Genomic DNA, 14,855 nt, shown 5'->3' with positions numbered 1-14,855 from the left:
GGGCGAGCTTTTGAGAGATAATTAAAGAGAATATTTATTAAGTTAAGATTAAAAACGCGATTTAAATCCCCTAAATCGAATAGTTTTCCGAAAAAAATCAGTTAAATGCCTACAAACCGAAAAAAAAATCTAGAAAAAACTAAATTTTTAGCGAAATAATTCTTAAATACGGTGACATTTCAAACATTCGTCCGTTGTATTGTCATTCTTTGACAGGTTAGACATCATAAGGCATTCATAAAGCATGAGTACGGTAGTACTAAATATTAGGTATTTTTTCTGTTGCATGAGTATTGTATTATTTGCATCAAAGGCAGTGAAGGCACAGACCCAACCGGCTCATCCGGCATTAAGCCACGATTGAAAATTGTTTAAAAATATTTTAAACGGCTATTAAATTACACAAATTACATGTTTTTAAACATAAACAAAAATATTAAATTATAAACGTCAGTATTTTAAAACTAAAACTCCTTTAGTACACCACACCTGCATGAAAAAATGTTATTTGTTATACAAGGGTGCAAGTTGTATTTATTTATTTAATCTTTATTGCACAAAAGAAAATACAAATGTACAAAAGGCGGACTTTCTGCTACAAGGCATTCTCTACCAGTCAACCTTCGGGCAAAGCAGAGAACTTGTAGGCGGTGCAACATCACGTTGTAATTACAAAACAAAGTAGGCATTTTACACAACTCATACAACTAAACAAATACAAGTAATATAAATAATACATAGGTATAATACATACATATATAATTTAAAAAAATATATATATATATACATATAAAGATACATTAAAGCTTTTTTAAAAGCAAATCTATTTGGAGACTGTCTCATTTTAACAGGGAGACTGTTCCAAAGGCGAGCTACCTGAATGGAGAATGAATTGGACATGTAAACTGTACGGTGAGATGGTATAGATAGAGAAAGGTTGCCAGTAGAGCGAAGTTGACGGACACGAGAAACACCATAGTAGTTGAAGAAAGCTTTCAAATATTCGGGGGATCGAGGATCATTAATGACAGAAAAAAGGCTGCAAAGCATGCGAATGTTGCGAAGAACTCGTATAGGAAACCGTCCAAGTTTAGAGCGGAAAAAAGAAACATGGTCGTATTTACGGAGACAGAAAATAAACCGAATGCAATTATTTAGTAAGCGATCTAATTTGTTCAATAGCTCTTCATTTAAGTCCGGATAACACACATCCCCGTAGTCAATTATGGGCAAAATTAATGTCTGTGCAATAATATATATATATTTTGGTTTTAACGGGTAAAAAGTGTTCCAGCAGAGGACGTCTTTTGGATGAGATGATGAGGACGTTCGAATGTGAAATGAACGCGAGACGGGACGGAGATGTGGAGAAATTTCGGACGTTGGTGCGTTGTCTCCGCATGCAAGTACGTTGCTCCGCGTCTCGCAACGAGACGCGGCGGCAGTGTGATAACCACCTTGTTATTTCTCGAAAAAGGGAGCCGATAACAGGGACAAATTAAACACCGGCCGATCACATTGACAATTATATTCGACTACCTTCGGCGGGTGCGCAGCGCGCCGTCATATCTTAGATTACCCACTAACATCCCTCCACCATTATTTCTAAAGTTACAACTGAAAATTACAATAGCCTAAAAGAATTGTTTATAGTCAACAATATTCCTTAACCGTTTCTCAGTAGGCTCAGTTGCCTCCGGTTCAACCGGAGGCACAGTCATGTCGCCAGTATTATTCCCGGGGCCAGCATCCTCATACTCCAAAGAGTGGTCACCATCTGTCTCTTGCTCGACTTGGTCTGGCTGGTCCTCTAGTCTACCAGCATCTGGTAATTGATCAGTTAGAGGTGCTGCTGTCTGTATCATTTCTGTGCCCGCTGGATGCTCATTTAAGATGAGGGATACTTGAAAGTCCTCCGCCACTAAGTCGGCTGCCGATGAAGGCTGTGACAATTGTGCTAACTCGGTCACTCTTGGCTGGACCGACGCCGGTGCCGCCACTGCACTGTAGTCCGACACACGTTCCTCCTCCCCCTTATATTTCAAAATTTGATTAGTGTGCTTTTTCACACTTCGGTTAAGGTTCACTAATTGTACTATATACACTGAAGATCCAAGTTTTATTAATATTTGACCCATAGCTAATTGTTTATTTCGGTTAATATAAACTTGTACTAAATAACACTTGCTCACCGACTGCGAAATTCACTTTGCGTGAACCACGGTATTGTTCACTCTGTTGACATTGTTTTTCTTTGACGAGTACGTCGAGTGGTGCGCTGGATGATGCAACACTTTGTGGTGCTATTAAATCCAACCAACTTCTTAATTTCCGCCCAAATAATAATTCAGAAGGGGATCTGTCGGTGGTGCTGTGTTTGGAATTCTTTGGATGTAAAATAGGACCCATTATCACTGCAAATAACATTAAATATTCCAAATCTTGCCATCACTTCGCATAGCCGTTCTATAATTACTCGAGTACTATAATTATTAGACACCTCGAAACATTCCACCCATTTTGAAAACGCGTCTACGATAACTAAGAAAGTTCTATTGTTGATGGGCCCCAATAAGTCAACGTGTACCCGATACCAGCTGTGCGGCGGGAACGGCCACGGCGTGAGCGGCGCCCGCGCCGGCGCCGGGCGCAGCGCCGCGCACACGCGGCACGACGCGACCCAGTGCGCGGGCTTGCGCTTTCATTTTATGGACACCTAAATGCCCCTTATGTAACTCTTCAACTATTTTTGAGCGCATAGATTGGGGTATGACTAGTTTATGACCTTTCAGAATGAGGTCGTTTTCGACAGCTAACTCACTTCGATTATCATAATATGGTTTTAGCAATACATCTTAAATTTTATTAGGCCACTCATTTAAAATAAAATGGATCACCTTTTGATGTGTGCCGTCCAATTGCGTACCTATTTTTATCTCATTTAATGATAAAAAACTGTCGCCCTCATAAACAAAGTTTAAGTTTACATAATTACCGTTGGTGGCTACGTCGTCTATTATGTGCAAAACCGGTTCCTCGCGCGGCGCTCGGCTCAAGAAATGGGCTGAGTTACGCGAACTTGACACATGTTCAATTTTATAGTTATACGCTGATAAGAATATTGCGTATCTTTGTAGTCTGTTCGCCGAAACTTCAGGTATACCTTTCTCAGGATTAAATATAGACAAAAGTGGCTTGTGGTCCGTCCTTAAAGTAAATGGAATATTCCGCCCATATAAGTATTGATGATACTTGCGGATTCCGAACAAGATAGCACTTGCCTCTTTTTCTATCTGGCTATACCTTTTTCGGCAGCAGACAAGGATCGCGAAGCATAAGAAACCAGTTTTTCTACCCCTTCCACTATTAACGATAAAATAGCACCAAGGCCGTAAGGCGATGCATCTACTGTCAAAAATAAATCGGCATCCGGATTAAAGTGCTCTCCAGCGAGACCTTACTATACCATCCTATAATTGGCGCCAGCATACCGCGAACTTGTTTAACCTTTTTAACTGTATTTTTGGCATGTTCTTTCATAACTAATCTTTGGTCAAGGTGTATGAATATTTGGAGCCACGTAAATGAGTCCTGTGTTCTCTTGTGTCAGAGGCTAAGATCTTTTTTCTACTCCTCGACTGTAATGATTAAATTAAGGTTTCGTATACCAAACTCAAATTGCGTACTTGTCATGTATGGGCTCGCAACTCAACTATAATTTTCATTTCGAAACGGTTTAGTCAACTATTACGAAAATGAACAATCACAGCTCGCCGCCGTCAAGAGGACGAAACAAAACGATAGCTCAAATTAATTATATTTTTTGATTGAACCCTTATCGGCATAAAGGGGTAGAACAAATATGAACACTATTGTCCACAGGAGTGGCAACTTCCGTTTTAAAATCTGTGTATGGCCCAAGCTAAGACTGAAAACAGGCAGAAGTGCGGTTAAATAAGGATAATGAAAACTCACGGTTTGTGCAAGGTACTTATATCACGATTTATTACATAAAACACCGATTTAGGAAATATACCGACAGCAGATCAAATCATTAGATTCGAGGCTACGAGCACGGCACATCACTCGTATGATCAACGATTAACATAATCAATAAAGTAACGTAGTGGGCGAAGCGCGCGCTCCTTGCCCGCGGCCGAGGAGCCGCGCCGGCCAGCACAAGCGGACACCGATTTAAATAAAAACGAACATAAATACAACAATTAACGTTTATTTCAATCCATAGAACCATATAAATTACGGTCAAACAAAACACTACTCGTACAAGTAAATCGATATGGTTTTATGTTGTTGCAAAGATAACAGACATCTACTTTTAAAAATAAAGTAGCCTCAATCGAGGATGTTATACAGCAGGTTTATCAAATAAATAGAGTAAACGGGAAGAGGTGCGAGTAGTTCCGGATACAGTGAAGTGAGCGGACCTGTTTGGGAGGGTGGCGGTGGATGATGCACGTGGTGAGGCGGGGGTGGGGCGGGGGAGAAGGGACAACGCGGCGGCGTTGCCAGGCGAGGAAAATGGCGCCGGGGCAGCGCGCGGCCGCCCCGCCCGATTCACTTCACGTATAGTCGTTCGATTTGTAGCTGGCCCCGAACGGCTAATCCTTTGACTATTGTTAAGTAAAACCGCACGTGCCTACCTGCACTACCTACAAAAACCCTATAAAAGGGTCAGTAATTGGCGTATAATTCTAATTGGCACCTGAGCGCGGGCTAGCCCCACGCTCAAAAAAACCAGTGTAAGTGCGCTCTCCAATAACGCGCCTTTGTTACGCATCTCGATGACACATTTTAGACTGGTTCAATAGCGTTCGACTCGTCGGCACTCAGTAACCGTAGATCCCTCTACGGTTACTGAGTGCCGGCGAGTCGAAAGTCTTGGTCCCCCACACAAGAAATCGCAAATTATTTTTCTGTTTGTTCATCTTGAACCTTATTGCAATCTTCATAGTGGTAATTCGTGTAACCGGTTAAAAAGGCCAATCATTTTTTATGCAGGTAAGTATTAGCACGTGCAGTTTCACTTACAATAGACAAAGAGCTATCCCTTAGGGGCCAGCTTGAAAGCTCAACGACTTATACACTATTACACTTCTCTTAGCTTAGGTTTAAGTATAGCTAACTGTAATGTTCGTACATACAACTCGTTATCACGACGCCTCGCGGCCGCTCCACAAGACAGCCGCCACCCGCTGCGGCCTACAATTGCATAAGCGATGCTACCGGCGTGAGGCGCTGTCGAGTGAACCAGACTTAAAACTATCATAATTATCAACTATACCCATGTTACAATTTTCAAAGAAACGTATTTAATTATATTATTATGTATGGATTTACAAAACCATTACATATATTGCGTATGTTAATGTATATTAAATATAACAAACAAGATGGAGTATCAAATGCCGCACTGGGCGACCAATTAACATTAGGTTCGTTACATATTATAGGTAATAATTATCATTTGATATGAAACAGTGCATTTCAAAAGTTCAACCGTCACACCTTTATAGAATCCCTCACTTGTAAACTTTTATAGAAAAAACATTTTATTGTTCTCGCTTTGTATCCATAAAATACTTTCAAATGCAACAACTTCTTAGTCTTAGTTTATAAACATTAATTTCTTCAATTCAATAAACATTCAATTGACTCATTTATCAACGACAAAAACCTACAAAAATATATATTAACATTAGCACGAGTCAAATAGAGTGCGGGGGAGCATCAAAGGATGCTTTCAGTGCTTTGGGAGGCGCAGCTGGGCCGCGGAGGCCGGCGCGCGACGATGGCGGCGCCGGGCGCGCCACCCTCGCCGCGCCCGCCCGCGCCGACTCTACTCACGGGTCCTATCCATACGATACCATAACGCAAGTCCGTTTACAACTAAAAAAATATAAACTTTCAAAAACGTTAACAACTACAGCCATAACAAAAATAGACTAATAACAACTACGCTACGGAATCTACCAACTACTTAAAACTATCACTAAGTAAATTTGAAACGAAACTATAGTATTCGCTCACTACGTAAACGACAAAGGGTGCGCATGTGATGCGCTAGAAGAGGCGATGGGCGCCAGAGCGCCACCGTGGCAGTTAATCTCTGAGAGCGGGCCTACGAAGCGAGCCGGTGAGACACCTGCGGCGCAAGAACGCGGGTAGCGGCCCCGGACGCGGCGCGGACAGGCTGCCTTCGTGCCGGAACCGAGGGACGGACGGGGAGCTTTCGGCAACATTTATAATACAGATTCGGAGAGGATCCGAGGTCCGGGACGCGGCCCGGGGCCGTCTCTGGGCCCCATTAAAACTACCTATATACAGACGCAGCCTCTAATTTGCGCATGCGTACGCGAACCACTTGAGCAATCTAGCGCGCGGCGGCCCACAGCGGTGCGCGAGCTGTCCGGCGCGGGCGCCGCGCGGTCCCTGCCGGCGCAATATAAATATTTAACAACATTAACTTATTACAATAATCCACATTCGGGTCGGAATACATGACGCGGTGCACACTCGGCATCAGACTTACAACAAACACCCTTCAAAAATAACAATTTGCCATATAATTTTGGTCCGTACGTCGTTAGCTAACCCTGTTGAGTGACGGACACAGTCCGAATTGAAGGAATTAGAGACGACGATAGATCGGAGCGTATCTCGAATGGGACTTTGGTTAACATTTTATCTATTAAACTAACTAGATAAACTTACGGTAACTGCAATATTGATTAATCCTACGTAACTTCAACATTTTGTAAGATAGTCCATTAGAACCTGTTACAGAACTTCAGGTGGACTGCCGATTCGCTATGTCATTGATTCCACGGACACGATATAAATATTTTTTTAAATACGGGGTAAAATTCATTGTAATATTTTATACATAAATGGTGTAAAATTCTGGCAAACCAAATGTATCACGATCACTGAGTACCAAATCAGCAGTTTGGTGGGAATATTATGTGTAAGTAGATATAAAACGAATAAATAACAATCGAACTGGCGAAACCATCAGATAGCTTTCTGGGTAAAATAACGACAGGACAGACATGTCAGAGAGAGGATGATCAGAAGTTGAATTGAAGTGAGATGTGGCAGTCAGCACGGCGGAGGCGGGAAGCAAGAAGGGTGTCCGCGGCCAGCGGCGACGCGCGCCGAGGGTGCGCCTGCGACCTGCAAACAATTCTTAAGTTGTAGTAGGTTCAGAGAGCGGAGTTTATGAAAATTATACCGCTTTTTGAAATAACAATAGATTTCCAAACATTTTATTAGCGATCCTGAGGTTTTTTTATAGGGACTACATTGATTGGAATCCTGTATTTTTTGACTTTCGCTCGATACATAAAAATTGTAACAATTTATGCACAAAAGCTAAAAATATTAAAATTGTTTCTAAAAATGCGTAATTAATTTTTTTAGGGAACTCAGCGATTACTTTTATCTTTTTTTAAACTTACAACAAATTAAACTTCAAAAACATGATATCTGCGGTCCCGAGCACGCACATCCATCTCGCTAACTATTACTTATTCTGTGACCTCGCTCACGCTTACGCTCAGTGAGAGTGAGAGAATAACACGAACCTACGGGGCCTTAACTAATTCGTCTTTCATCTGACAGGACACACTTCATCTGACAAACACTTTTTTACGGTCAATACTTATGTACATTTGAATAGGAGTATTTTTATTATTTACCAACTTGTCATCTAGGATAACTTTTAGGGGTGATAGATGAACGACCCCTAAAAGTTACCTAATTATATTGTGATTATTATGTACATATACTAGCTGAAGAGTGGTCTACTTTTAGGCAAATCTTGTACCTATTGATACGAATGCTTAGCGAGCCAAGGAAACGAATGCTTAGCGAGTCGATGATACGAATGCTTAGCGAGCCCATGTGACGTATCAGCTTATAGAGCCTATGATACGAATGCTTAGCGAGCCCATGTGACGTATCAGCTTAAAGAGCCAATGATACGAATGCTTAGCGAGCCCATGTGACGTATCAGCTTAGCGAGCCTATGATACGAATGCTTAGCGAGCCCATGTGACGTATCAGCTTAGCGAGCCTATGATAGGAATGCTTAGCGAGCCCATGTGACGTATCAGCTTAATGAGCCTATGATACGAATGCTTAGCGAGCCCATGTGACGTATCAGCTTAAAGAGCCTATGATGCAAATGTTTAAAGAACCTCTGTTACAAATCTGCTTAAAGAACACATGATACAAATTTGCGTTAAGAGCTAATATTTGTCTTCATGATGTTGTCATTTATGAGTTAATATTTGGTGTAAGCTTTAAGAGCTGACAATTGATTTTAAGAAGTTTGATTTTAGAGCTTACAATTACCTACAAGATGTTAAAAGGGCTGAAAGTTGTCTACGTGATGTTTTCCTTCAGGAGTTGATGTTTGCCCTAATAGCTGAATATGTATGTGTACATGATGTTTTCCTCTAGAAGTTTATATTTGCTTTGAGAGCTATCTACAAAATTACACATTATGAGCTCATAATTGTCTACATGTTTTCCTTTAGTTTAAAAGTTGATATTTGATTTAAGAGCTGACAGTTGCTTATAAGATGTTTGCTTTAAGAGCTGACAGTTGTCAACATGATGATTCATTTAAGAACTGACATGAATCTTTATGACATTTGCTTTACGAGGTCTCTCTTGTCTACTTGACGTTTGACTACATGATAATTCTCCTAAAATAAAATAAAAAGGGAAGTACACACGGTTAGAGCCGACTGCTCATTGCTTGAGTTGAGATCTTATGATCGAATGTATAATACCGTGATAACTTCATAAAATTTACATTACAGTGCTTAAAGAGCCTTACACTAAGAAATAGAAATTTTGATGTGACCTAAAGGGGTCTCAACATCAGAAGCTGACTTGAAACTGTAACAGATGTTAATTGGGTTTCGTTTTGATGGTTATAGGACCGACATCGGGGCCATCGGATTCACTGAGCACCAATCGCCTACGTCACAAGTCCTCTGTCGTGACTTGAAGGCGCACGACACGAAGAAGTTCTGTGGTGCTGCTTGGTAACCTTCGTGGGCGAAGGATTTTCATCAGGAGGCCGAACTGATAATCGATTATGTAGTTTGCTCGAGCGCAGCCCTACGGTCGGTATCGATGGTCACATGGTCGATTGGCGCGTCCCGAACTGTCAGATGAGCATCGCTCTCCATTACGGCATCGGAGTGTGATTTACCTAAGCTATGTCTGTTTTCCGTGGTTTTATGTATTAAATCCTTTATTTAATGATGTATGGTGTTTTCTCCTTTAACACTATGTAGGTATTTTTTAAACGGTTTTATTTAGCTTGACCCCGTATACTTACCTTTGTATGTATATATAGTGCTTCAAATCTTGCAATCGATTTTTCGACCACTTCTACTAAATTTATGCATAAAGTGATGTTCATGTAAAACATAGATCCCACCAAAAACATTACATGTAAAAAGATGCAAATCTGCGAGACATGGTTGGAAACTTGGTTTGCGAACGCAATTCTTCTACTACAAAAAAAGTTTTGAGATGTAATGTGATACCAAGTCGGTTATTTTAGTCAGCGCCAGGGGGTGTTAAAACCCTATCAATATTAGATATCTTTAATTTTTAATACCTATACATATAATGACTCGGCCATCGCACGGCTGGGAATAAGGATCATCGTCAACTATTAAAAAAATATTCTGATTGAACATAACGCTAACGCTAATCACGTGCAGTTTGAGCATTACACATAATTACGAGTACGTTATGAGTAAAGCATTATGTGCGATTGCCAAGTCATTATATGTATTCAAAATTAAAGATATCTAATATTGATACGGTTTTAACACCCCCTGGCACTGGCTAAAATAACCGACTTGGTATCACTTTACATCTCAAAACTTTTTTGTAGTAGAAGAATTGCGTTGCGAGACTTGCATCTTTTTACATGGTACTACTTCTTGTACGTCAGCTACCACTTTCCTCAAAGCTCATACTCATAATCATCCCACACTATACTCGCACTCATACATACATTACTCATGCATGGCCATACCAAACTATACTTATACGTACCCATCCCACACCACACCATACCTGTACTAGCCATACAATACTCATACTACACACATATTATAACTACACATCTTTATACTTACATCGTACATCTTAGACCTTTATTACCCACTATTTGTAACTTTTGTAATAGCTTATATTTATATGGGACTACAAACTTACTTATGCAGTTCTTAAATCTTGAAAACGTGACTGATATTGTAATATTTTTAGGTTTGTTTATGGCTTGATAAGCTAAAAGCTACTTATGTTTAAAGTTTGAAGCTTGTGGGTCTGCTAGAAGTACCTTAGAATTATGATGATCTTAAGTGAGTGTGTCAGTAACAAAACTAAGGAAATTCGACGTGCAAATTATTGCATAAACTACAAGTTTAAATTGAATGTTCTTGGGAATATATCTAAGCCATATTATTCCCTATATGTTACTGAAAATTCAGGGTTCTAGCTTTAGCCAGCACAAAATTGCAGGACGTTGAAAATGACCTGAATGGCTTCGAGAAAAGGATGGTACGGCCGTGCCTCTTTGTTTTGCTCGACTTGGCGGGGGCACTGCCGTTCCCCCAGATATAAGTAAAATGCTTAGTTATATAATTCAACTGTTCAACTGTTAGGTTACCTATACTTAAATAAATAAGTGCTTCTTCGAAATGTCAAAATTTTGTTAATTTAGTTAATTAATTTCATATTGTTTAGAAAGCCGTTGAATGAGAATGTATGAATGGTACATACATGTCGAGTGTCGTGTTTGTGCTATGCGGGAAGGTGCTGGCGAGAAGGAGCGTCCGCCGCCAATACGTCGTACTTGGATAACTTCTCACGCAGGATGTGGTTCTCTTGAATGGTACATACATGTCGAGTAGCATGTTTGTACTATGCGGGAAGGTGCCGGCGAGAAGGAGTGTCCGCCGCCTATACGTCCGCGTACTTGGATAACTTCTCGCGCAGGATGTGGTTTTCTTGAATGGTCATACATGTCGAGTGGCGTGTTTGTGCTATGCGGGAAGGTGCCGACGAGAAGAAGCGTCCACCGCCTATACGTCCGCGTACTTGGATAACTTCTCGCGCAGGATGTGGTTCTCGTGAATGGTACATACATACATGTCGAGTGGCGTGTTTGTGCTATGCGGGAAGGTGCCGGCGAGAAGGAGCGTCCGCCGCCTATACGTCCGCGTACTTGGATAACTTCTCGCGCAGGATGTGGTTCTCTTGAATGGTACATACATGTCGAATGGCGTGTTTGTGCTATGCGGGAAGGTGCCGGCGAGAAGGAGCGTCCGCCGCCTATACGTCCGCGTACTTGGATAACTTCTCGCGCAGGATGTGGTTCTCTTTCTTCAACAGCTCTACTTCTTGTCGCAACCCCATGTTCTGAAAGATCGGACCAAATTGTTTAAGTTATTACACTCGTATTAAATAAATAAAAGGACAGAAATGTGGTTTTGATATTATAAACTATGCTGTTGACGTTATAAATACCATGGGTGGTGTGTAAACCCTTAACACAATTTTGCCTAACACCTACGTTTTATTTGTCACATGTGGAAAAAGATGCGTCCTTCCGTCTATGATTACAAGATAAATGACGAACATTGTCATTTTAATTAAATAATTCTGTTAAGATGATGGTAGAAGAGCCGGCAGTAAAGTGTCGAACCAACTTGATACCGCGATGAAATGCACAATGCTTTCCCATAAAAGTGATGCTAAGTCCGAATTTGATTGTCTGCCACGGCGAAACTTGCCGAAAGTACAAAAAAGATAGCCACTTCCGGTGCGAAAACGGGGGGGGGGGTCATTTAACCCATCTGATACTGAAATAATAGCTATGGCATCAGTTAGAAATTTACTGGTAGATACAGAAAAGCGAAATCTGCCAGTATAATTTCTGCCGGAAGTGCTTGGCAGTCGCTCTCAAAGGTGACCATCGGGACCCCTAAATTAACCCATCTGATACCAGCATGAAACCAATTCCAGTCGGTAGATATGAACCTTCACTTCAGGAATATATGTCTGTCAGGGCGTTTTCTGCCGAAACACCTTGACATACGAGATTATGTATTTATTTAGTACTTTGGAATTGTACAGATTACAGACATTTTAATTATTGCAGGCTTATGATTTATTACCTAATGCTTATATTTGTATATTTTTAAGTTATTAATAACATATATTTCAAATTTATTAATATACACAATATAATTTGGGCATTAATTTAATACCTTTGTACTTCTTTGTTTGCCTTATAAAGGTGCTAATAAATTAGCTACCGATATCATTACAGTTGATAGTACTCGGCTCCTGAAGTATATGTAAGTATGCTTCTGTATCTACCAGTAAATTTCTAACTGCTGCCATAACTATTATTTCGGTATCAGATGGGTTAAATGACCCCCCCTTTTTCGCACCGGAAGACTTAGCATCACTTTTATGGGAAACCATTGTGCATCTCATCGCCGTATCAAGTTGGTTCGAAACTTTACTGCCGGCTCTCCAACCATTAGATGACACTGCTCTAGAGTCCTTAACTTAACGTTTTCGTTAGCCGACCGACTGCAAGGACTATAATAAAATTTCAACGGCGGATGAGACGATTATATTATCGATGCCCTGATCGTCCGGCAGACGTTGACTATGCATTTTCTTTACATACTAAATAAAACAACAACAGTGAGTAAGACAAGACACTAACCTCTTTTTCAAGGTATCCGGCCCTTAGTGCGATTTGGTTCTCCTTCATCCGGCGCGCGTCGCGGGAACGCTTCGCCGCCATGTTGTTCTTCCGCCGGCGCGCCCAGTACTTGTCGTCTTTCAGGTCATCGGGCACGAACTGCCGACGACGTCGATATAGGGTTAGCACGCCGCGCCACAAACTTATACGACCCTTCACCCACCCGTAAAATACAACAACCATACAGAACCGACCGACAGATCCACCCGACTCGCCGTGGCTTCGTGCAGAATGGCACGCCTTGTGTGTCTACCCTGACAGCTAATCTATCAACTAATGGACACTGGAAACGCGCCATTCAGCAGTGACTTTTTTGTGTTGTCGATTAGTTCCATACTAAGTGCCAGTTGCACCAACCACGTTTAGTGGACCAGGACTTATCAACAACACTCAGCAGTGAACTATGAAACTTCCCATACAATGGTGGCGGTGGGTGGTTTGGTGCAACCGACCCTTAATGTTTTCATCAAGGAAAACAATAAATAAAATATTATTACATATTTTATTTATTGTTTTCCTGTCTTATATATAATTGTTCTAAATAAATAAGAACTATTGGGTAGTAAAACCAATATTTTAGGTCGAAAACAGATTATAATGAGATTAATGAGAGTAGTCTTTTAAATCTTGCCGCTGTCCAATAAAAGAAAACATTGAGTAAACGCCTAATTCACATTGTGGCAGTGTGGACTGAACGCCTTGTTTCAATCTCGTCCTCAATACGGTTACCAAGATTCTACTAAACATAACAGATGCTGCAAAGAATTAATAGTATAAAAAGGTTTTTAAAGTTCTTTCTCGGTATAATTTAATGTTTTAAGAGGGGGCTAACACAAAATGTTACACGTCTTAATGGGGTTGGCAACTGTCAAAGGTTTGCATAGATGGCGCCATCATAGTTTGCTCCTTTTTCTATGAGATTTGGCTTAAAGGGCTTGGCATCCAGGGATCCAGGGCATTAAAAAAACAAAAATTTGACACAATTCTAGGGAATGACAGGGCAAGCTATGCTGGTGCCATCTGCTAAATATTTCGACCGGCCAATCCCATTAATGGCACACGGAAACTAGACTATATTTGCAGCTCCTTAAAAGGTCAAAGTTGGCTCGTTAAAAAAACACGAAACAAGATTATCCTTCTTTTATTTTTTTTATTAGCAGTATAATATTAATTAAGATTAAAGGTAAAAACCCGCGAGATGGCCATTCCGGGCATTCACATATTTCGCGCGACGCGCCATATCTTTAGTTTCCTTCTAATTTCTTGGATTTTGCTCTTCAGGTGTGTTAGACGCCAGAAAGCGGTAAAAATGTCCAATAAACGTCATATCCTGTTTTTATATTTTTTTTTGTAAATTTCACGGTATATGGTAGGCATATTAGATTATTTAACATGTGCTATTTTATTGATAATTTAATTACTAACTTACCACACATAAATAGGCACTTTTTACTAAAAATAAATTGCAGCCCTTTTCCGCGTCAGGAATTCCATATCTTTGGATTATTAATTTATTACGAATGCAAATAAAATTCATTTTTGGCATGTTTTGGCTTTATTATCCAACATGGTATAATGTCCCACAAACAAACGTTTTAAAACATATTATTGTATCGGGCGAGAGAAGATTCAAGAAATACTGGCACTTCTATTTTTGTTATATTCGGGAATGCATAAACACACGTTCGTTAACGCCACAATAGTAACTTCCTCGCCCCTCGCCCGAGTGAACACACTCAAACACTTACGACAGTAGTACTGTAGCCATGAGGTTTTCAATTAGCAAATGGCCTAGGAACCGTTTGCCTTGAATAACTATATTCTTCTAGAGTATACGAGTACCTACTTCAAAAACACTAACATATTTTAAATATACATTGTGGTTATACCTATCCATAGAACAATTAGGTACCTTAGGTATCTTATATGTACCTATCATCATTCGCTTGCCCTTGTCCCATTCACTTGGGGTCGGCGCAGCATGTCTTTTTCTTCCATACATCTCTGTCACCCGTCATCT

General features: G+C 40.5%; 1 protein-coding gene across 9 annotated transcripts in view; it reads right to left on the bottom strand.

Moving 5' to 3' along the window:
* Window positions 1-4,213: 4,213 nt before the first annotated feature.
* LOC134754400 (hepatic leukemia factor) overlaps window positions 4,214-14,855 on the bottom strand; it is a 205,550-nt gene continuing 194,908 nt past the window's right edge. For all 9 annotated transcript variants that reach the window (XM_063690709.1, XM_063690712.1, XM_063690710.1 and 6 more), the window contains 3 exons: window positions 12,797-12,934; window positions 11,329-11,475; window positions 4,214-7,194 (listed from right to left, as the gene is read on the bottom strand). In XM_063690709.1, the coding sequence (XP_063546779.1) occupies window positions 11,389-11,475; window positions 12,797-12,934 (225 nt within the window). In that variant the 3' untranslated portion in view covers window positions 4,214-7,194; window positions 11,329-11,388. The remainder of the gene's footprint in view (window positions 7,195-11,328; window positions 11,476-12,796; window positions 12,935-14,855) is intronic.

The sequence above is a fragment of the Cydia strobilella genome, chromosome Z (genome assembly GCF_947568885.1).
Source record: "Cydia strobilella chromosome Z, ilCydStro3.1, whole genome shotgun sequence".
In the NCBI taxonomy this organism is placed as follows: Eukaryota; Metazoa; Arthropoda; class Insecta; order Lepidoptera; family Tortricidae; genus Cydia; species Cydia strobilella.
This window is presented reverse-complemented; position numbering and strand designations above follow the sequence as displayed.